The 23,266-nt window shown below is 36.8% G+C and overlaps 1 protein-coding gene and 1 long non-coding RNA gene across 4 annotated transcripts; one reads left to right on the top strand and one right to left on the bottom strand.

The window, feature by feature from the left end:
* Nucleotides 1-2,356: 2,356 nt before the first annotated feature.
* On the top strand, nucleotides 2,357-2,869 carry LOC136253544 (uncharacterized). The gene has a single exon (XM_066046212.1). The coding sequence runs from the start codon at nucleotides 2,357-2,359 to the stop codon at nucleotides 2,867-2,869; it is 513 nt and encodes a 170-aa protein (XP_065902284.1).
* A 16,150-nt stretch (nucleotides 2,870-19,019) lies between these two features.
* Nucleotides 19,020-20,999, bottom strand: LOC136254335 (uncharacterized). 3 transcript variants are annotated; one of them, XR_010700436.1, is made up of 6 exons: nucleotides 20,767-20,999; nucleotides 20,441-20,718; nucleotides 20,098-20,396; nucleotides 19,856-20,038; nucleotides 19,712-19,801; nucleotides 19,020-19,313 (listed from the first exon to the last, which is right to left on the bottom strand). It is a non-coding gene; the product is annotated as an uncharacterized lncRNA (long non-coding RNA). The 3 variants fall into 3 exon arrangements; XR_010700437.1 differs by having other exon boundaries at nucleotides 20,445-20,718; XR_010700435.1 differs by having other exon boundaries at nucleotides 20,098-20,718.
* Nucleotides 21,000-23,266: the final 2,267 nt, after the last annotated feature.

The following is a 23,266-nucleotide window of genomic DNA, read 5'->3' as shown; positions in this document are numbered from 1 at the left end:
GCTAGAAACAAGTCACCCTGTAGAAAGATCAGCTGGAAACAAATCATGCTGTAGAGAGATCAGCTAGAAACAAATCACTCTGTAGATAGATCAGCTCAAAACAAGTCACCCTGTGAAGAGTTTAGCTACATATACACTACAATAAAAAGTGTATTTGTGCATATGTGGTACGCTCTAAATGTGTTGTACATAGCATGCACTCCTGTGGTGTATGTGATGTGTAGGAGATGATAGTTCACATTTGCTAACTAATGGGCAAATGTGAACTATCATCTCCTACACATCACATACACCACAGGAGTGCATGCTATGTACAACACATTTACAGCGTACCACATATGCACAAATACTCATTTTATTGTAGTGATACAAACAAATCTCTCAGTAGACTGATTGGAAAATCTCTCTGTATAGCATTCAGTTAGAAACAAATCGCTCTGTAGAGAGATCAGCTAGAAACAAGCTATGCTGCAAAGAGTTCAACTAATTTTCAGTTCACCCTGTAGAGAGATCAGCTAGAAACAAGCAACCCTGTAGAGAGATCAGCTCGACACAAAATGAGAGTTCAGCTAAACAGAAGTCACCCTGTAGAGAAACCAGCTACCAGTCACCCTGTAGAGTCAGAAGTCACCCTGTAGAGAGATCAGCTAGAAACAAGCAACTCTGTAGAGAGATCAACTTGAAACAAAATGCCAAAAAGAATTCACCCTGTAGAAAAATCAGCTACTTGTCACCACCCTGTAGAGTCAGCTAGCTAGAAACAAGTCACCAAAGATCAACTACATATTTTCAAAATCACAAAAAAGACCAGCTTGAAATAAATCACCTCGTAGAAGGATCGGTTAGAAAAAAAGTCACCCTGTAGATAGATCAAGTCACCCTGTAGAGAATTCAGCTAGAAACAAGTCACCCTGTAGTGAGATCAACTACATTTCAAATCATCTTGTAAAAAGACCAGATCACCCCATAGAAAGATCAGTTAGAAACATGTCACCCTGTAGAGAGATCAGGTAGAATCAAATCACCTTGTAGAGAGTTCAGCTAGAAACACGTCACCCTGTAGAATGATCAACTTGCTAGAAACAAGTCACCTGGTAGCAAGATCAGCTACATTTCAAATCACCCTGTAGAAAGACCAGCTTGAAACAAATCATCCCATAGAAGGATCAGTTAGAAACAAGTCACCCTGTAGCAAGATCAGATATCACCCTATAGAGAGTTCAGCTAGAAACAAGTCACCCTGTAGTAAGATCAACTTTTAACAAAAATTATGCTGTAGAGAAATCAACTAGAAATTAATCACTCTGTAGAGAGAGAGAGAGATCAGCTGGAAACAAGTCATCCCATAAGAGATCAGTTAGAAACAAGTCACCCTGTAGAGAGATCAGCTCCATTTCAACTCACCCTGTAGAAAGATTAGTTTGAATCAAGTCATCCCATAAGAGATCAGTTAGAAACAAGTCACCCAGTAGAGAGATCAGCTAGAAAGAAGTCACAGTGTAGAAAAATCAGCTACATTTCAAATCTCCCTGTAGAAAGGAACATAATTATCCCCCCCGTGGTTATGCTTCAACACGATTTGGATAACTTATGCTTCAACAAGATTTGGATAACTTGCAGGACTGGTCTAGACCATTGCTCCTAAATTTGAATTTTGATAAATGCAAGGTTATGCACATTGGCAAAACGCCACACTCTAGGCACCAGCCTATTATGTTGGAATAATTTTAAGCATAATAGGTGCCTTGAAGCATCAAGCATAATGCTAGCATAATGGGTAGATTTTGCCATACTGTAAACTGATATCAGTGAAAAATGCATATCATGGGAAAAGTTTGACATAACTATTCTATCTGTAAAGTCTTGTATAGCCATACCACTGCTTTCCTATGTACTGAAATGGAAGTATATAGTGGAGTGAGTAATTCTAATAAACAGTCAGGTATACAAGCATTTTACATTAGAGCTATTGGGCTGCCAAATGAATTTTCAATAGTCAACCTTAAACAAATGCTTTCAGACCAAACATTGTTGTCATCCATACACATTAGTTAAACATGGAGATTTGAGGTAAAAGTATGAGCATAATTTTAAGCATAATAGGTTAAATTTTTGAGCATTGCAGCATAGCATAATAGGTGAAAATAAAAGCATAATAGGCTGGTGCCTACCACACTCTAACTATCATGTACCTGATACAACTGCACCTGGGTTTTTTACAAATTTACATGATGTATCTTATGAGAAAGATCTTGGTGTATGGACTACAAACAAGATGGAATCTAGCCTTCACTGTCAGAAAGCTGTCTCAAATGCTAATAGAATTCTCGGTATGGTAAGGAGAACTTTTGCAAGCATGTCTAAGGATCTATTCATGTTTTTGTACAAAACATATGTGAGGCCAGATTTAGAATACTGTGTTCAGCTGTGGTGCCCTTACATGGCTAAGGACATAGATTTGCTTGAAAAGGTGCAAATGAGAGCTACAAAGCTTGTCAAAGGAATCGGAAGACTTCCATACACAACTAGATTACAAAAGTTGGGACTATATTCATTGTATTGTCGACGTCAGCGAGAGGACCTTAAAGAAACATATAAGATTTTGAAAGGATATTACAACATTGAATGGTCACAGCGGTTATTTGTGTTGAACCAATTTCAGCCCACCAGAGGACACTCCATGAAGCTCTATAAAAACAGTCAAGAACAACACTTCACCATAGTTGTTTCACTCAGAGTCATTAATGGTTGGAATTCACTTCCTGAATATGTGGTGTCAGCATCAAACATTTCTTTATTCAAAAAACAACTAGACTTTTACTGGGAACTTGGGTTAGGATATGGATATGAACAAAGGCCTAGTGCCTAAACTTATGTTTGCATAGTTTATCCTGTGTTTGTATATCCATGAACAAATAATAATAATAGAATTATACAACCAAGTACTAAGAATAATACGAAATGCGGTTAAAATTACGTAATAAATGAATGAATAAATAAATAAATAAATAATGTTTGAGAAAACTACAAGACCTAGAGACATGAACTAAGCGGGGATAGATTCGTCTGTGAATGAAGGCACAACTGTATAATAAGTACGCCTGTTTGTGCTGATGACTTGACCATACCTGTAACAGTTCTACCATCAAGTTCGACAGTAGCTGTTCTGTGTTTTACTTAGGTATTGTCAGTGAATGCTGGCCTTAATGTTTTTCCTTGGCTTGTTTCTTTTATTGTTTGGTGATCAACATTGAAGCAGAGACAGATACTAGACTGCCACAGACTTTAAAGTGACAGACACCAAATGCCATTGGAGGCACAAGGTTAATCACTTAATATAAATATAGTTCCAAATCCATAATAAAGAAAATACATTAACTGACAATTTTCTTTATCATGATATGTAGCTAATTAGTAGAATAGCCTTCAACACACTCCAACTGGGTCAGTCATATATAGCAAAGATATACAGTTAGAAAAGCAAACATGGATCAAAACTCTGCATGGTAACCATCTGACTTTGGGAGGGGGGTTTGATACAAATTGCTAAATATTAATGTTGTCAATCATGCCACTACTTTATGCCATGGAATTTTGCTGTTTCTCATTCAATAACATTCTGGTAAATTGAGTCAATCTGATAATCGATTACTTATGCTACAAGGATGAAAGATGCAGAAAAAATCGCAGACCCAGTGGTGACTTGGTAATTGATCTACAGCAACATGCAATTCTAGGCATGCGCCAAGGGAGCCACAACAGTTGGGATCCGAGATCTTGTCTGCATTCAACCACTACTTAATTAAACATTGACTTCTCACCAATTGAGTAGGAAATTTCAGTGTTGAAAACTCTAATAAAAGCACACATTTGTATTCCAAGAGCTATAGTCTTCATCACAATAATTGTAGAACTGTGTTTTCAATACAACGATTCAGTACACACTCTTTCCATCCACTGAAATTAATTATCTCCAATCTATGGCATGACAGTTGCAATGATCACATGATCTGCCACATAAGATTATTCTAATAAAAGCACATGCATTCCTATTCTACACATTGCTATCATCCACTGATTTATCTCCTATTACATAAGAAAGTAAGGAAAATGACATAGAACATGTAATGAAACAGTAGAATACGGATACTTACAGGTACAGTTATGTAAAATTAGGCAGACATCGCATGATTAGTAAGGATAGTCATGTGAATTCTTTGTTTTTAATTGCTTGGTGTAAAATCATCCCTATATAGCACTTTTCCCTGTAAAGTTACTTTCACAATGTCATTGGCGTAAATGCTTGTCATTAAGTACTTAATGACAAGCTTGACGTAAAATCTTGTCTTTATGGTTAAAGAAATGATTGGCATAAAATCTTGTCTTTAGGCTTAAAGACAATTTTTGTCATTATATGCCAATGTCTGCACAACTCAGTGCATGTGTATACACATTATAGTTACTATTAAAGGTAGGCGTGTGTATATTATATAGTTATACAATGGCCACGAGTGCTCTGCCTGATATAAACGCACGAGCCTGAGGGCCGTTAGGCCCGAAGGCAAGTGCGTTTATACAGGCAGAGCACGAGTGCACGTTGTATAACTGTTATGTACCATTCACCTAATAGGTGGGGAGAGTCTCACAAGACAGCTGTAACACTTATAAAGGCCAGGTTTCTAACATCGATTGTGGGTAACCAAGCCTGATGTTGCGATGACGTTCCCCCTGCAGTACTGCAGCCACCTGAGATATTGAAAGCTAGTACGCTATGGGTTATATCACTAACCTGCATTCGTTGTTCCACTCTCATCATGTAGTGCTCAGCATGCCAGCGTGCCATATAGACTAAGCACCAGACTAATCGCCATAGTGATTCTCTCGAGTGAAAAAAATCACCTAAATAGATGGTTTAAGTAAACAAAACCTAACTACTAAACGATACTAGTCTAATTCTTACTATTCACACTGGCTTAACTCGAATCTGGTGGCATGACAAAACTGGTTACCACAATTGAACGTAAAGGTTAGTATTATTTAAAATATATTTGTTTTATTGAGTCATTGTCGAAGTGGACTACAGTTTAATCTTGGTCACCTCACATATCAAATGTTGTCAATAAAGCATCTAGAACACTCAATTTCTTAAAACGCAATCTAAACAAATTTTCAAAACAAGTTAAAGAATCAGCTTACCTAACAATGGTGAGACCACAACTAGAGTATGCATCTGCTGTCTGGGATCCCTACCACGTTGGAGATATTTCAGAGTTAGAGAAAGTACAACGAAGAGCAGCGCGCTGGGTGTTGAATGACTATGGCAGATTCAGTTCAGTTTCTCTAATGTTGGATCAGCTGAAATGGCCTACATTACAAATTCGTCGGAAATTATCTAGGTTACAAATATTGCATAAGATACACTACCAACAGTTATCACTCCAAATTCCTCATTATTACTTACCAAAAACACGACCAACAAGACAATACCACCATCTTCACTATATTTTACCTACCTCATCCACCACGGCATACCAAAACAGCTATTTCTCAAGAACAATAAACGAGTGGAACATACTACCAACTGATACAATTGAAATTGCAGATACTGATCTATTTACAGCTAGACTCCAATCATATTATTGTACCTAATGTATTTGTTTATGTGATTCCTGAGCACACCAGCAGGGCTGACTGCTCAGTAAACAATAATAATAATAATAATAATCTGGGCTAAGATGGCACCAAACTAGTAAGGTGTATAAGTACGTTTATGTATATGTAGACTAGAGTTGTGGCCACCCGCGTTGGCTTTTTCGATTGCCATTGGCTGCTTGTAAACATAATACGTATTGGTGACGTTATGGCCCACAATCGACCTTTAGTACATGTCAGGCTATAAAAGAATTCGAGTGATCTGTGTAGTGTCTTTCCACCTATTAGGTGAGGTGTCGTAGTGGTCTTCGCCACCGGCACTTGTGGTATGCTGCACAAAACCACAGCCAGTGAAATATCTGTATATTGCACTGCGATCGGTGCATTATAACTTATAATGCACCCGTTGTGGTCTACAAAACCGAAACCAGTGCGTTATAAGTTATAATGTACTCACTGCGGTCTGCAGCAGTGCAATATACAAATTATGGCACTGGCGGTGCCTTTGAACTGCCCACGCAGAGTGGTACATATAATTATACACACCTATATATCTTTTAATTGTTACTATTATAAGGTAGGTGTGTATACAGTATACACACTACACATTAAGAGAAGAGAGGTTGCATGTGAAGGCATATAATCATGTATTTTGGAAACTGTGCCATTAGATGATACAGTAAAAACGCAATGAAAATAATCACTAATTAGTAAACCCAGGAGGCCAGGACCTTATGCAGGTGTATATCAACCACTAGGCAGAGATGGATCTAGGAGACACTGTTAGGAGGGCATGGAAAAGCTTGAAAGGAGCAAGAACTTGTAGTGTTTATTTCACTAGAAGTGGAAAAAGAATGGAATAACTATGGCACAAAAGCTATATTCTTTCTCAACTCTTTGGTTGGTATGGTTTGATATATGAAGGACACTAAGACTCTAATAATTGGACATTTTCACAGAAAAAAAAATTAAGATAACCTCCTTATTTGTACAGTATGAATCTGAGAGTACTTTCGATAGGTCTCTGCTTTGAAAAGCTATAGTATGTTCACGTTGAGCTGAATCCTGAAAAACAGCTAAAAATTAAAAGTGGATTTTTTCTCAACAGAGTTAACGTTTCAGCCAACCAGATGATTATTGGTAACAGCAAAGCTGTCAACAACAGACATGTACGGTTTGGCTCCATTACAAGTTCGGGAAAGGGCTGTAATGGACACTGTACTTATATGGCTTCCCCATAGGAAATGTATTGTGAAAACTTTGATTGGCCGTAAATATTATGTCAAACATTTGAACAACAAAATATTTTTAGCGGACCAAGCAGTACTACAAATGAGCCAAATTTCAAGATCATGTGTAATTGCATCCATGAGTTATTAAATGTTTTTGAGGATTCAGCTCAACGTGAACGTACTATAGCTAGTGAGGAAATCAGTTTTTTTGATAAGGAGAACCTGTTTGATGGTAAACTATACATGCACCAGTGCTTTTTAACATTAGGTAGCATTGCTGTAATTCACAATAAAATTATTTATCAATTGAATGGTCTAGCATAGTAGTGACTGTCCTATTAGAGTAGTGACTGTTCTTTTAGAGTAATAGTAACTGTTTTATTAGAGTATCTCAGTTTTGACGCATTTCTTTGTTCCAATTTCTTCATAAGTATAGTTTATAGCAAAGTGCATACATAACTGTTGTCTTTCATATACCAATTAGCTATCTGTACTCCAATACAACATAAATAGTTCCCAGCCTGTTTTGTGCTAATGTTGTGCTATAAGTCCAAAGGGGGAAAGAGTGTAGATACTAATTACAAGTAGATCTATAAGTAAAGTGAGTCCTCAGATGCACACTACCACAGATGGGAAGCCACAAGTGGATGTGGCAAGGAACTACAATTTGGAAATAATTATAATGATCATTAAACTATTATTTATTTCTTTACATTTTATTTATTCAGCGGAGATGGAAATCAAGTAAATGATGGCTTTTTTTCAGCTGTGCCCTGGTACAGTTATGTTCCTGGTTTTACAGCTGGAGGAATGGGAGTAAATATTTCTGTTCAAGGAAATACAGCGAGTTCCAACTTGGGCATCAAACTTGGAACGTTTCAACTACCAGGTGATTCCCTACCATTTGGGCTACTTATCCTTACTTTATAAAAGATTAATATATAAAATTGAATGGAATAGGTAAGCAGTTTTCATGCAATTTATAGTAAGAATTCTAGTGAGTTTGCTCTATGCTCCTGCATAAAATGTGCCGAAGATAGCAAGTAAATAACAGCAGTTGTCTCCCAACAAACTTAACAAAGGCAGATTATGAGCGCTATTTGATACTACGGTGTAGTAACTACTGTAGTTGGCAAGACAGCTGACTGACTTCAAAGGGGTGTAAAAATTGTCAGAAGACAGCTTTTCAGCTTTATATAGCTATATATGAAACATAATAATATTGTGCAATTCTTGTCAACCACTGCAGTATATTTCTGTGCATGCATGTGTTTATGAGGTGTCTATTCATGATCCAATAGTACCAATGGTTCACGGTATTCACAATAGTTGACTGCTTCTGGAATAACATTGAAATCACGCAACTCAATTTCCTGGAATTTGAGTTTCTTTTTCATCCTTGTTATCCATCTAACTAATCTGCCATTGTCTAGTTCTAATCTATTTCTGGTCACTCCACGTAGTCCATATGTAACTATGTGATATATGATGATCAAGCTGAAGTGAGCCATAGCTAATCCAATCATTACATTGAGAGCAATCATGTTTGTAGTGTCTTGACTGTACAGGGTTACTGCAAACAGTATAAGAATGTTTATATTAAAAATCTGCTCATTATGACTCTTAATCTCATTTTTGAATGGTCTTACAGCACCATGTATTCCTTCAATTAAGATGAATAGCACAATACCAATAATGAGGTTGATATTCCTATCCAAAGATGACACCGCAAATAATACAACTCTTAACACAAGTTGTAATCCAACCCAGTAGTACATCTTGTCCTTGTAGGGTCCTTGGTAAGCATCTAGTAGTGGCTTGAATTTTGTAATCATATTAAATCTTGATAGTGTTCTGGTAAATAAAAGGATGATATTAAATGGGATTAGTATTAGAAAGAGGATGAAGCACACTATGAACAATATAATGAATCTAACACCGAATAGAGGTACACTAGCATCAACTGACCACACTAGTGTAGTGTGTTTACTGGGCAGGCTAGTTACTGTGGAGTATGAGAACAAGACACTGGATACTATAAGAAGAATTTTAGTATAGGACAATAGGAAGAGTGTAGCAAGTACTGGTAGTGCTCTACGTGCAGTGAGACTCTGTATTGTAGTGGAGTAACGACTTGTTATGATGAGTGATGTAGCAATGAGGATGAGGTAGAAGGGAAATGCTAATTGTAACCACATCTTAGCATAATCATCCATACCATTGTAGAAACATGTTTGAATACCCAAATCAAGATTAGCTAGTGAAATGAATATGTAAGCTGGTGTAAAAGTGTTAAAATGAGGAAAGAACACTGGAGTGTTAATACTGATGATGTTAATATATAATATAAATGCACTGATAGTTCCATCAGTTACTGTGAGGTTAAGAATAAATAGTAGTAAGACCAACACAAGACCTGCTATTGCAATGGGTACAATTAGTAACAGGTAGATATTTGAACATTGTTGACAGTGAGATGAACCAAATACAGTACTGAGACCTTGTTGACAATGTCCACACAATATACCAGATCTGTTAAACTGACACTGTGAGTTAGGAGTGGAGAAGTTAAGATGTGATGAGTGAGGTAGGCAGTAGTGGAATGGACACTGTAGTGAAACACTGAAAACTTCATAGGAGTTGTCTTGAAGTATCGGTGATATCCAAGCATTTGCAGGACGTAGTATAGTCTGATCATTAATATCACATCTAATGTTTAACTTTACCAGGAATAAGTAACACTGACATACACCATTAACCTTAATGAAACCAGTTGGGCAAAGCTTTTCTTCCATGGAATAAATATCTATTTTATCAATCCCATCACGTAAACCTCTCAAAATCAATTCACACCATCCTTGTTTAGGAAATGCAATGGTGTATTTTATTATAGTGCAAATATTGTTTTTACCAATTTGTATTGTTTCAGAAGAATTAGTGATAACACAAGCAGTAGGTAACCAAGTAATATTATGCAAAACTGTGATTATCATGTCAAAGTCACTGACACCTGCTAAATTAGTGTAAATATTTAGCATCATAGTTTGACCAGGATATATAGGACTTAGCAACTCCTTATGACAATCATAGTTGTCGATGTTATCACAATAGCACAAGGTCTTTGGTCGAGTATATTGTGGTAACATATCAAATGTACCTGATTTGTTTATATACTTTATGCATTTTTTGTTTATCTCAAGTGGCATTGCAGTACTGAATGCTGACTGTGGTAACCAACTGCAGTGAATAAGAGGAAGATTCTTGTATGCAAATTTTGCTGAATTTTCATAACTGTTATTATGAAATATTATCAAATAACTTGGTTGGTTTTCTTTGGGATTCTTTGGATTACTGAAATACTGAAAATAGCAAGGTGGATAGGTAGACTGAGCTGAAATTAAGTTGGATGAAAAGGATGCAAATGTTTTAAACTTATTGTTAGTAACATTGACAACGGAACCTACCTTTACAAATATACTGAAATAGGGATCAGGAGAATTGTAAAATGAATATTCAATAATGCTTCTTCCTGTGACATTTACAAACTCAATGTAATCTGAGCAGATTATTTCACTGTTATGTGCAAAAATAATTGCATTATTATCGTTACTAATGTTATGAAAAAATACTGACCCTATGAAGTGTAATATAGTGTTTTGCATAAACATAAATGATTTCTTCATCCCATACAATGTGGAAAATGAAAACACTGTGTTGTCAATGGTAACATTGGAATACGTTAATGGAGATGATTTAACCATTGTAAAAATTGAAGAATTTTTGTTATAATGGAAAACACAATGACTTAAAATAACATTTGGGCCATTCAATGTATAAATGATTCCTGATACTATGCTAAGCTTGGTAAAAATATCAATATCCCAAAAATCTGCAACTTCCGCGGCCAATACCATTTGGGTTACCTGGTTATTATAGAACTCACAATATTGAATCCAAATACTGTTAACTTGATTCTTTATATAATGATGTTCATATATAATACTGCCCTTAACAGAAGGTGTGTTTGTTGTTACTAAACTTACAGTGTTTAAGTAGTAAAACAGTTACCTCGTTGCATTTAAAATTAAAATCAATGGAAATTGCACTGTCAGTTTTGAGCCATTGAAATGTTGAATTAAGTAGCTGTATCCTTACCCTGTAGGTTTGTTGATAGAGTTTAAAATGTATTCTTTGATGAAACAAATAATCGACATCATTGACATGATAGTGGTCTACTGTAAGACTGTGATTTTCCATATCCACTGTAGTGTCCTTGTAAATAATTATTATTGCATTGTTTGTGATATAGGAGAAATGTGAGTCACCCAAAATGTTAATGCCAACTATACCATATGAGTTATGGCTCTCCTCTATCACTACATGTCTCAGTTGAACATTTGAACATTGTTTGATCAAGACTGTAGCATTGTTATATTCATCACCCAAGCAGCTCCTGACTGTTATATTAGTTACTATCAAGTTAGTAATATTAGTCATTACAATACCAACTGATGAGTTACACTGGATGATTGTGTCTGGTGTTGTACTTTTACTACCAATGAGTGAAATGTTGTGAACATTTTGTATGATGAGATCAGTGTGAAGGTGATGTAGTCCTGGTAGGAAGAGTAATTGGGTGTTAGAGTTGAAGTATTCGGTGGCATTGAGTAGGTAGTGTTGTAGGTTATGACAATGATGACATGTAGTGTTAGGATAGTAGTCATCATCAGGTGCCACATTGTAGACACTACCAGTTGTAATGTGAAGTAGTGATGATAGTAGCAACAGTGGATACATGGTGGGCCTAAGAACAATAACCATACAGTAGTACCATTCTCCTATCTGCTATGATTTTACAATAGTGTACACTGTAAATTCAAATGGGTACAAATGACCCAAATTTTTGAGTTGTTTTACCTGCAATTCAAATGACCGATTTATTGGTAGTAATGACCCAAGGATGTACTTGGTTATTTTAACTTTGTAAGATATAGTCATATTACCCAGAAGCCCTAAGGTCTCTTCAACCTCTAGCCAAGTTTTTGAAATAACCTTACCATCATGGTTATTTTAACCATCTGTGGTAAAATTAACTTACGTCACAAAATATTTGTTTATTTGTTTGTTTACATTAATTAACAAGTCAGTCATTAGTAATTACATACATTAATCTATCTGTGACACATATTCACAATAATTGTTACATACTGCATCTTAACACTTTAAACATACCTGATCTTATAGAGTTTTCAAATTGTATATAAAACCTATGTTCTCCATGTTCACTTTTGATTGTGGGATGTATAATTATGTAACACAAACGTTATAATGGCTAGTGTACTGTAAATTTAACCATGTAGCTGGTCATCTAATCTGTGCCATAGTAGACTTGACCACCATACACACTGAAATTACCCAAATTTGTTATTTCAACATCCTAAGTGATCAGTTATATTGACCGACCCTCAGTGTTGGGCAAGTTACTTTGTAAAAGTACCTAGTTACATATTACTTGCAACTGAACTATTTAGTTACAGTTACATATTACTCATAAAATAAAGTAACTATAATAATATTACATAATATATTACTTTGTGTCCACAGCCTTAAGCTGTCACGTGTGAAACTACCACTTTATCACGTGACATGATTGTGTTGTTGGACAATGTGCAAATCTTGGTTTTAAGTAAGAAGCTGGTGAATAAGTTTCATTCAGTAGGTTTCGTTACTTCGTTGTGGCTAGGCGTTACTGAGAGGATAACTAACGAGATTAGTAACTTCGTTACTTGCAGTAATAATATTACGTAATATTAGACTCGTTACAGTAACTATATTACTTCGGTAACGCGTTACATTTGTAAGTAAAGTAACTTGAGTTATATTACCCGCTTTTATAGCGTATTTCATTATATTACTTAGTTTCCACAAAAGTAATAATATTACGTAACGCGTTACTTATGTAACGCGTTACTCCCAACACTACCGACCCTAGTTATTTTGACCGATTTAGTCCAAAAGCCTACCCTAGTTATAATCACTTTTAGATGGTCATTTTAACAAAGAAGTTTGTAGTTTAAATTTACCCATGGAGGTTGAATTGATCCATTTGAATTTACTGTGTAGCATCACTAGTTTAACTTTTTAAGAGATGCAAATAACTAAAGTTTAGGCCAGGCCAAATTAATTCACAGTTTATCGTCACCGCCCGCATGGGTTTTTAGGAATAGAGAAATAATTTCATAATTCATTATTTCTCACGTGATAATCATTGTTTACGCTTCTGAACTCGTTTTTGTATATTAAAACATGGTGTGGCAACAAACGTGACGATTAAACTTATTCCCAGCCTGGACTCGTTAGTACCTTCAATAAATGGATTTCTAAAGAGAGATTGCATAAACGAATAGCTAAGTATTAACAGTGACGTAATCAAATAAGCTCTGCAATCATTGTTAAAGTAACTAGCAACTGTGTGAAGCTACTTTTTAAATGTTTTTCCATGTTAAAAAAATTATGAAATATGAAAAATGACCTCCCGCCCGCATGACTTTTTCAAATATCCTGGACGATAAACTGTCAATCAACTTGGCCTGGCCTTATATAAAGTTTAATGACCACACTATGCCATTATTAGGAAGGAGAAAAAATTGAGTATAATTACATACTAGTATATTAAAATTATAATTTTAGGAATCCAAGCAATAAAAAGTAATGAAACAAGAGATGAAGCTATTTATACAGCGTAGCTCAGTGGGAAATCCTTACTTTGGCATGCATGGTATAACAATTGTTCAATGCCAAAGTAAGAATTTCCCACTGAGCTATGCTGTATAAATAGCTACCATGTTCATCCCCTGTTTCACTACTTTTTATTGCTTGGATTCTTACTTCATTTTAAAATTATAATTTTTAATAGTTTGTTTAGTTTTTTGCTATAGCATATACAGCTAGCTAGAGTATTATGATCTATTGTCGGACACCATCTATAATCGGACACTTTTTCTCAGAAACTACCAGGCGAAATCTTCTGAATTTTGCCACAGATAAACTTCACACGTAGCCTGGAAATTTACCAAAATTTGGGCTGGAAAGGTTTTGTGGTTGCTTTGCTACAGCCGATTAAAGTGACTGTCCAAAAACCTCTAATATCGGAAGTTTACCTCTTTTATCGGACACCGCCCAGCAATCCTCCACTAAAAGATGAAATTCCTCACAACCAACACTGACTGTTAGGGGAATACATGTACTTTCTAAGCAGCCATAGTTTGTTTCATTCCTCCACTCGTAAGCGGAGCTACAACCATTAATATTCGGGTGTGTCGCGATCTCTATAATCGGACAGAGCAGAATTTCATTTCACGCGGTTTTATCACTTCAAAGCTACCTTTTAGGTATAATTAGCCATGAAAATTAAAGGTGTGGTACAAAATCTAATTGGATTTCCAAGGAGTCGTAAAATGTTACCATTTTAGTGATCAGTATGCTACTGTGGGACTCCACAAAATTACTTATGGACTGTTTTGAAGAACTTTTAGCACTGAAATGCATGGGTGTAGCACAAATGGGAGGGGCTAAAGTCCTTCTTCCACCCCTCCACTTCCAATTATCAAGATATACTTTAATAGAGCAGTCAGCTACTCTAATAGAACAGTCATGTATTCAAATAAGTATTTAGGTGCATTTTTGAATAAAATTTCAACCTTGGTACATCACATTCAAAATGAATTTCAGGAGGCTAATTTTCAAAGCTTTTTTGGGGAGTCATGCTCCCAGACCCTCTTGATAGTGTATGCTTTAGATGATGATAAGTGTATACTTATCACACTGCAAACTGTATGAACCAGCTACCATTCTAGCTTGTAAATCCCTTATGCACATTATTTCTGCTATATCCCTTGCAGCCATGCATGTCACACATGTTATGCAATGTGCTCAATAAAAGGTATGATTTTGCTTAATTAAAAATAAGACATGTATGCATGTGTATATAGCTAATTTGCAGGTGGAAAACAAAACTTGTACATTGCTAAGAACTCCTATCATCCAGTCAAGAAATTGGGTCACATATAAGAGATGCAGAGAATGACATCACATGTTCATGTCCTGGAGTAACAACCAGCAAGGATGACTATCACTATATATTTGCCATTTCTGCAAACAACCATTCCAGCAGTTAAATTAATTACGATCCAGATTGGAGTTAATTGTGTGCTTTTAACCTACATTATACACTTGTCACAGCTATATCTATATAGTGTACATGTCATGCCTTTCTTTGGTTCATTTAAAAAATCTGTAATATTTTCTAGCTAATTACTAGCTGTATAGCTATATCACAGTGAGTGCATGTAGCTAGTTGTTTATTTCATACAAAACTACCTTTTGTTTAGCGTGTTGCAAAGCATGTGTGACATGCATTGCTGTAAGAGCAGATAGCAAAAGTTAATTAGGTGCATGAAGGGCTTTAGTAGCATGGCTGGTTGAGAGTGAGAAGCATTCTTACCATGTAAAGCATGTTCTATCAAGGGAGTCTGGGGGAATACTCCCAGCAGGAAAGTTGAAGAGTAGTCTTCTGAAATTGATGTTGGTAACAAAGGTGACTGAATTTTACTAAAACCTGAATATAAATGTTTGTTTGGACACATGACTGCTCTATTAGAGTAGCTGACTGCTCTATTAGAGTATATCTTGATAATTGGAAGTGGAGGGGTGGAAGGACCTCCCCTCTGTGCTTCACCCATGCATTTCAGTGCTAAAAGTTCTTCGGAACAGTCCATAAGTAATTTTGTGGAGTCCCTCAGTAGCATACTGATCACTAAAATGGTAACATTTTACGACTCCTTGGAAATCCAATTAGATTTTGTACCACACCTTTAATTTTCATGGCTAATTATACCTAAAAGGTAGCTTTGAAATGATAAAACCGTGTGAAATGAAATTCTGCTCTGTCCGATTATAGAGGCGCGACACACCCGAGTATTAATGGTTGTAGCTCCGCTTACGAGTGGAGGAATGAAACAAACTATGGCTGCTTAGAAAGTACATGTATTCCCCTAACAGTCAGTGGTGGTTGTGAGGAATTTCATCTTTTAGTGGAGGATTGCTGGGCAGTGTCCGATAAAAGAGGTAAACTTCCGATATTAGAGGTTGGACAGTCACTTTAATCGGCTGTAACAAAGCAACCACAAAAGCTTTCCAGCCCAAATTTTGGTACATTGCTAGGCTAAGTGAGACGTTTATCTGTGGAAAAATTCAGAAGATTCGGCCTGGTAGTTTCTGAGAAAAAGTGTCCGACTATAGATGGCGTCCGACAATAGATCGCTTACTCTAGCTATAAATATGTGACTGTTCTATTAGGGTGACTGCTGTATTAGAGTATGCCTCGAGTCAGCTTGCAAAGATGTCTGCTTTCCCAAAAAGAGGTGTGGTCATCGTGGTTTCGATCGATTTTTATTTTTTTCATTATTAATGAACACGTTTTAACAACACATAAAAACAATTGTTCTAATCAGTAAGAATACGGCTCTCCACTAGGCGCAGCTCAGTGGAAACAGTGGGGAGCTCGGTTGACTGCAGCTTTCTGTTCCCACGGATGGCCAGTACAGCGGAACGTAATAGGGAAAATGATAAAGCACAGCGCATCCAGGAGAGTGTCTGGTTGTAAGACGTATTGTGCTTCTGTGATAAAAGATCTGTCAAACGGTTGTAGAAAACAGTAGCCTCCTTGCCCAAACCACCAAAAGTTGAAAAAACTAGTGGGGTGAAAGATCCACAGTCAACACTGCGTATACGATCCCCATATTCTCGCTTCTTCTCGAGCTCATGTCGACGAAAAAGGATTATTAGACTAGAGTATCTCGAATCAGCCTACAACCTTGAAGGTGTGTGATCACAAATACAGCTAACATAAAAGGGGTGTGGTCGTCATCGTCTCGATCGATAGATTGATAATACGTAGAATAAAGAATGGCCGTGATCTTGCGACCTATCGTAGATAGTCTCGCGTGGCCAGACCGCTATTTCAGCGCAGGGGCTTATCGATTAGAGATTATAAGCGCCCGCGCAGAAAAGGGTCTGGTCCAATTCGTATAGGCAAGTCGTTCACAGAATCAACAACGTGGTGTTGGGTGTTGATTGGGGCCACGTCATCCCAATGGTCACTACGTCATTGGCCTACCCGTTTGAATGCCGTATATGGATAATTGTGAATGTCAGATGACGTACCTATGATTTTTTTTTTTTTTTTTAATGATCAGCACCTTCGACCTGAGTACAACTTGCCTATACGCGACCCTTTCTGCGCGGGCGCTTATAATCTCTAATCGATAAGCCCCTGCGCTGAAATATTGGTCTGGCCACGCGAGACTACTATCGTGGAGTACTGGTGCCTCCGTACAGTAGCGTAGTCCAAGCGCCTTAAATAATGTTGTGGTGTCTATTATGCTGCTTAAAGAAAGTGTTGATATGGAAAATTAACGCCTCGGTATGGTTTCATTGGAAGAAGAGAAGACAAGCAGCCTGATTAAAGATAAAAGAAAAGACAAGGCGCACAGGGCGCACACTCGTCGGAACCCCAAAAGGCACATCCCACCGGTGAGTTTGTTCTTGTTACGTAAAATGGTGACCGTACGCTGCTTCGTTTGGGCTGTAGGCTTGCGACTGTGGTCAGTGTGTTAGTGAGACGAAATTTTGAGTTTTGACGATTTTTAAAAAATTCTATATCCGGCCGCCAGTAAGCCTTTTCTTGTTTTTAACGCTACATTTGTTAGATGGACTAATATTATTCCGTAAAGGTGATTTCTTCGCGTAAGAAGTTTCTAAGTTGGTTTTTTAAAGCGGTATTTTGGCGGTGCGCGTCATTTCGGGGGATTCCTACTCATAGTTACTGCAGTTGCACGTCTTTCCAGTGCACAATTATATACTGCCCTTTATACATTAGCAGTTGTATCCATGCATGTGAAATCTTGAAATAGTGGATATAATACATGCATGCATCAGTAACTGTGGCTTATTATATAGTACAATGGTGAACTCTACTTCAAGCAGCATCCACTGATGCATCATTTGATGACAGATATTTTATAACCTTTGAAAGCGTTTCAAGGAATTGGTTGTATACTGTATAGAAATTGACATATTGCCTATAAATGCCAATAGACTGCTACATGTATACAGTCCGTACATTCCATTGGTATTACATTTTTAATACACACACACACACACACACACACACACACACACACACACACACACACACACACACACACACACACACACACACACACACACACACACACACATATTCTTTCATATGTGCATGGCACATACATACATACACACATACATACATACATACTACATACATACATACATACATACATACATACATACATACATACATACATACATACATACATACATACATACATACATACATACATACATACATACATACATACATACATACATACATACATACATACATACATACATACATACATAATCTGAATATTGTGCATAATGCAATTATCATACCGTTAGCTATCACACTCACTTGTCTATAGTCTGTGTATATTCTGGTGATGTTTATAAGTTCATAATAATTGTACACATCTATTATGCAACTGAAAACAATGTTCATCTGTGTAATATTTGTTCTAATGTTTTCACAATAACAATAAATTATTCATACTTCAACGAGGCAATTCTACTTCAATTTCAGATTGTCTGTTTGGCTACATGTACACAATAGTACATGTTGAATAGTCAGGTGCCTTACTGTAATTGTAGTCACAAATTGTGACTGGATCTAGCTGTTATAATGGTCTTTACAAATTCCCATGTTTACCAATCACAACTTCTGTTGTTTTAACCCATCACCTTAAAATTCAGCAATATGTTGGGGGAGGAATGGGATACTGTGACCAAGTGTCATGCACTGTTAAAAAAAGGTTCTTTATTAAACACCCCTTGGGGTGTTTTATCTACAATTGTTGTCAGGCTCCCCCTTAGGGTGTCCCAGTACACCCTTAAAGGAGTTTCAGTAACACTCACCAACGGTGTTCCAATAAACTTTAAGGTGGTATACATAACACCCCTAGGTGTTTCAATAACGTCTTTAGCAGTGTTCAGTAGTCTTACAATTTTATTAGGATGATATTAAAAGTACAAGCATTGAAAACTGCTATACATAATGTATAAACTTAATTTCATAAGAGTTTATTGTTCTATACACATTTTCTCCAGATTGGAATAACAGTCTCCAGTTGCAACAGCTACTCATCTTTGAGATTAAACACTTAGTACTGAAATGGAACTAGTGACGGAAGACTCAGCTACCCTCATCTTCAGGATCGTGTCCAGTAATAACCAGAAATGGTTCTGACTGACAATTTGAAACTGCACAGAGTCTACATCGACATCACGTCACTGCAAATAAAAGAATAAAAATATATAACATATAACAAGCATGACAATAGGTACATATTTCAAGGAACTATAGTCTTGGCCGTATACTGCACAATACAAAATTTTGGTGATTTTACTCGAGAAGGAATTTGGTGGATAATATATTGGCGAATAGTTGTGTCATATTGCATTTTTGGCGAATCAAAATCATTTTGCCAAATTAGCCAAAATTTTCTCCCACCGTACAGTAAGTAGTACTGGACTATTATTGATTTTGGATGCCAAGAAGCACTACAGCCTATCTAGAGTTGTGAATTTATATGCTAATACGTAATTAATGCTTCATGCAGTGAAACTATTAGAGGTTTTATATGTCAACCAAACATAACTTTGTGAATGTACACTACAGGTAAACATACCTCAAAATTCTTAAGTAAAACACTATCCTTGCAAACCATCTTGGATGTAACAGATGACAAATCAGCTTCCAAGTACACAATCAGTAACATCTGAGAAAAATAAGACCTTGTCACATACATTCAGTATTCTTAATTGTTACTTACCATCTGGGTGGACAAAAATCATTAGCTACATTCACCAAGAAGTCCCAATAGCTTCTTAAATTATGGCCTGGTCTTACACTAAAATGTTGACATCAATTTTGTTCTCCACATAGGCCAGTTGATAAAAATGAAGTCCTTTATACTGTCGTCAATTGGAACAGTTGCTTTAACCTTGTTTTGTATCTATATACCAAAAGAAAACATAATTTTCAAACTATAACAAACTATTATGGTACACTTACCCAAGTACTTGAGTGCAAAGAGGGGAATTTTGATCAACGACCTCTGACAAAAGTGGACATTCAGTCACTATTAAAGCCAGGCGTTCAGTAGGGTTAAATCCACTTATCTTCGAATTGTACAGTTCCTTTGCCACCCTCTTTTAATAGTCACCCTTCATGGACTGAATAGCGTCATCATACTCAGCCATCAGAAATTTCCAATCCATTGTTGTTGGACTCCATTCTCAAGTTTTTTAGTTGGTTCATTACTGATACTTTGATCAATTTGTTTGCTACACCCTCCTCTGAATTCTTAATTTCTAAAATAAACCAGTATATCAAGGTTTTACACTTAACAACATACTGACACAAGTCCACTGTCCATTGTCATCCAGGACCTAGCTGGGTGCCGCTTTTGAACCAGCTTCTGGCACACCACATTGTAAGCCTCTGACTTTGGATGTGCAATGATGCATGTTCTTGGCATCTGAGCTATCTCCTGTCTGCCCTGCCAGTTGTCAAACCAGTGGAAATGGCCTCTAATATTGTCACTAGAATGTATAAAGTTCTACTGAAGATACCAGTCTCATTATGCTGTTCAGAAGTGAACACTTCTAATCGTCGCCAGTTCTTTCTTCACAGCTATAGATCATGTATTATTCACGTCAAAGTTGCCAGACCGTTACTCACCTTTTCCCACTCTGGGCGCCCAAGCACTGACAGCCGCTGCAGCCGGGTAAAAATCGTCTTCCACATTCCCGCCGTCGATGCTGTTAAATTTTGGTACATTTCTTTACTATCGAAAGCTGCTCGCACGTTATCGTCTCAACTGCTTCTTTCGGTGGCCATATTACTGATATTGTGCACCTGGTCTCGCACCTGGTACACGCTATATAGTGCGCACTGCTGTTCAAAAGCTGGGCATTCAATGGAATACAATTGGATCGTCAAGTCATCACTTATTTCTTGGTATATTTTGACGTTCTGGAAGGTATGCATGTATATAAATGCCAACACACGGGCCTAGGACTGCAGGGAGTGTAGCTCAGTATCCGCTTGAATTGTTCATTGGCAGACATGCCAACTCTCACGCATTAGGCGTGAGTCTCACTCTTTGGCTAGTAATCTCACGCTCTCACGCCTAACCCTCTGTTTCTCACTCTTTCAGCTTAGTTCTCACGCATTTCTCACGCTTGATCTGCTTCGTAATTAGCCCTGTGCTTAAAATTGGGCAGACCTGTGCTTATTTTTGTACTTAGAACATGCGACGACCTTTTTTTTTTTTTTTTTGGTCTTCACTACCAAAAATCCTGGAGCTGCACTTGAATCTGGTCCACACTGCTGGTAGTGTTTGAGGTCTCACTCCTAAAATTGTTCAGAGGTTGGCATCTCTGTATTGGCCTTGTCACAATCAACTTTCATTAGGGAACATGTGTTGACATCTATTAGTTCTTGCAATTTTAAAGGTCGGATCAAGTGTATGAAAAATCTTGATAGCTAAGCTTGATGTATAAATCAGACTCACAAACTGGCGTTTTGAATCACGTCACAGTGTATGATGATGACCACAAGGCTACCCGCCGGCATCACAAAGGAAAATTGCCTTCCATTTTGAACATGATATGGAGTCTCTTAATGATATTATTACATGACCAGCTGACGACTGGAGTGATTGAAAAGATGTTGGATTATGAAGTAGCATTTAATGTGTAGCCTTGTATCAACACTGACATTACCATGCTTATATAATGGATTGCAATCCTATGGCTGACAATTAAAGTAGTACGGCACACAGAATTATTTACTTTATCAACTGCACGTACATTCATGCTCATATCTGTGACCTCTGCCTTTTGCACAGTGTACAATTTATATTTTAGATGTCTATAATTGCACGGAATTGAATTATTATTAATGCATACTAAAATCAAATATACAGAATGTACAAACACTATTAGTACTTGTAAAAGCAGTTATTGACATGTACAATCTAGCAAGCTACAGTACGTTGATGGATAGAGTGTGGATATAGTATTTCTGATCTGTTCGTCTGCATGCTGAGCTCAGTGTAACATTGTTTGGGCTTCACTGTTGCACTTAACTAAATCAGCAACACTGCATGAGCTTATAATCCTATAGCATCACTGTATGGTGTGTAGACTCATTCCTACATTAAAAGAAATTCATTTCAAATGTATCAGTATAGAGTGTAGAATAACACCTTTAATACACCCCAAAGGTGCTTCACTACACCTATTACAATCCAATAACATTATAGGCGTAATATAACACCCCTGGGTGTATATGTACACTTTTACAGGTGTAGGTGTTCCATAAACACCTTTGTCAGGGTGTAACTGAACACCTCTGTTTTAACAGTGTGGTGATACCTTATTCACAAGTCAAGTTATGGGTTGTCAGCTCAGCATAGTTTATACACAAAAAAATTATGCTGACTATAATTATTCCATCTAGTATTGGTGTTGGGACTAATAGTCCAAAAATCCTAAAACATAAACAGACCACAGCCCCAAATAGTGAATAACATTTGTGACTGGATCTGCGAAAAGGAGTCTTATAGCCTTTCTGATTGCATGTACTTGGCAATCTATAACTTGACTTGTGTGTATGGTACCAGCCTGAAATTTGGGTACCTGGCACTATTCCTGGATGTAATTTTATGACAATAGGTTAAATACATGAGTTATAACTTGTAAAATGTGGAAATTTAGAAAGGCTATAAGACCCCTTTTCGCAGATCCGGTCACATTTGAGGTTCATTTTATCTCATTTGAAAAAGTTGTTTCAATACTGACTAAAGACAGAGTTAGTATTGGAAAACTAATTTTGCTGTACAAGTACATGCAATTAGCAAGGCTATAAGAACCCTTTCACAGATCCGGTCACAAAAATAACTGCATAAACAGGTACTCTATAACATTACATAAAGTGCACATGTATGTGTGCATGATAGCAATGGTTTAAGAGATCATTTTAATGGGATTGTTCCAAACCTAGTAATTTTAGTTTGCAATGTATTAGGTAATCAACAAACAAGTAATGTATATGGCTGAACTCTCCACAAAGTAACTTGTAATCTAGCTAAACTCTCTACAGAGAGATTTGCAACATAGCAGAATTCTCTACAGAATGGTTTTCTTGTAGCTGAACTGTGTTTAGGGTGACAAAA

This window comes from Dysidea avara, chromosome 4 (assembly GCF_963678975.1).
Source record: "Dysidea avara chromosome 4, odDysAvar1.4, whole genome shotgun sequence".
In the NCBI taxonomy this organism is placed as follows: Eukaryota; Metazoa; Porifera; class Demospongiae; order Dictyoceratida; family Dysideidae; genus Dysidea; species Dysidea avara.
Note: the sequence above shows the minus strand (reverse complement) of the source record. Positions and strands in the feature narration are given on the sequence as shown.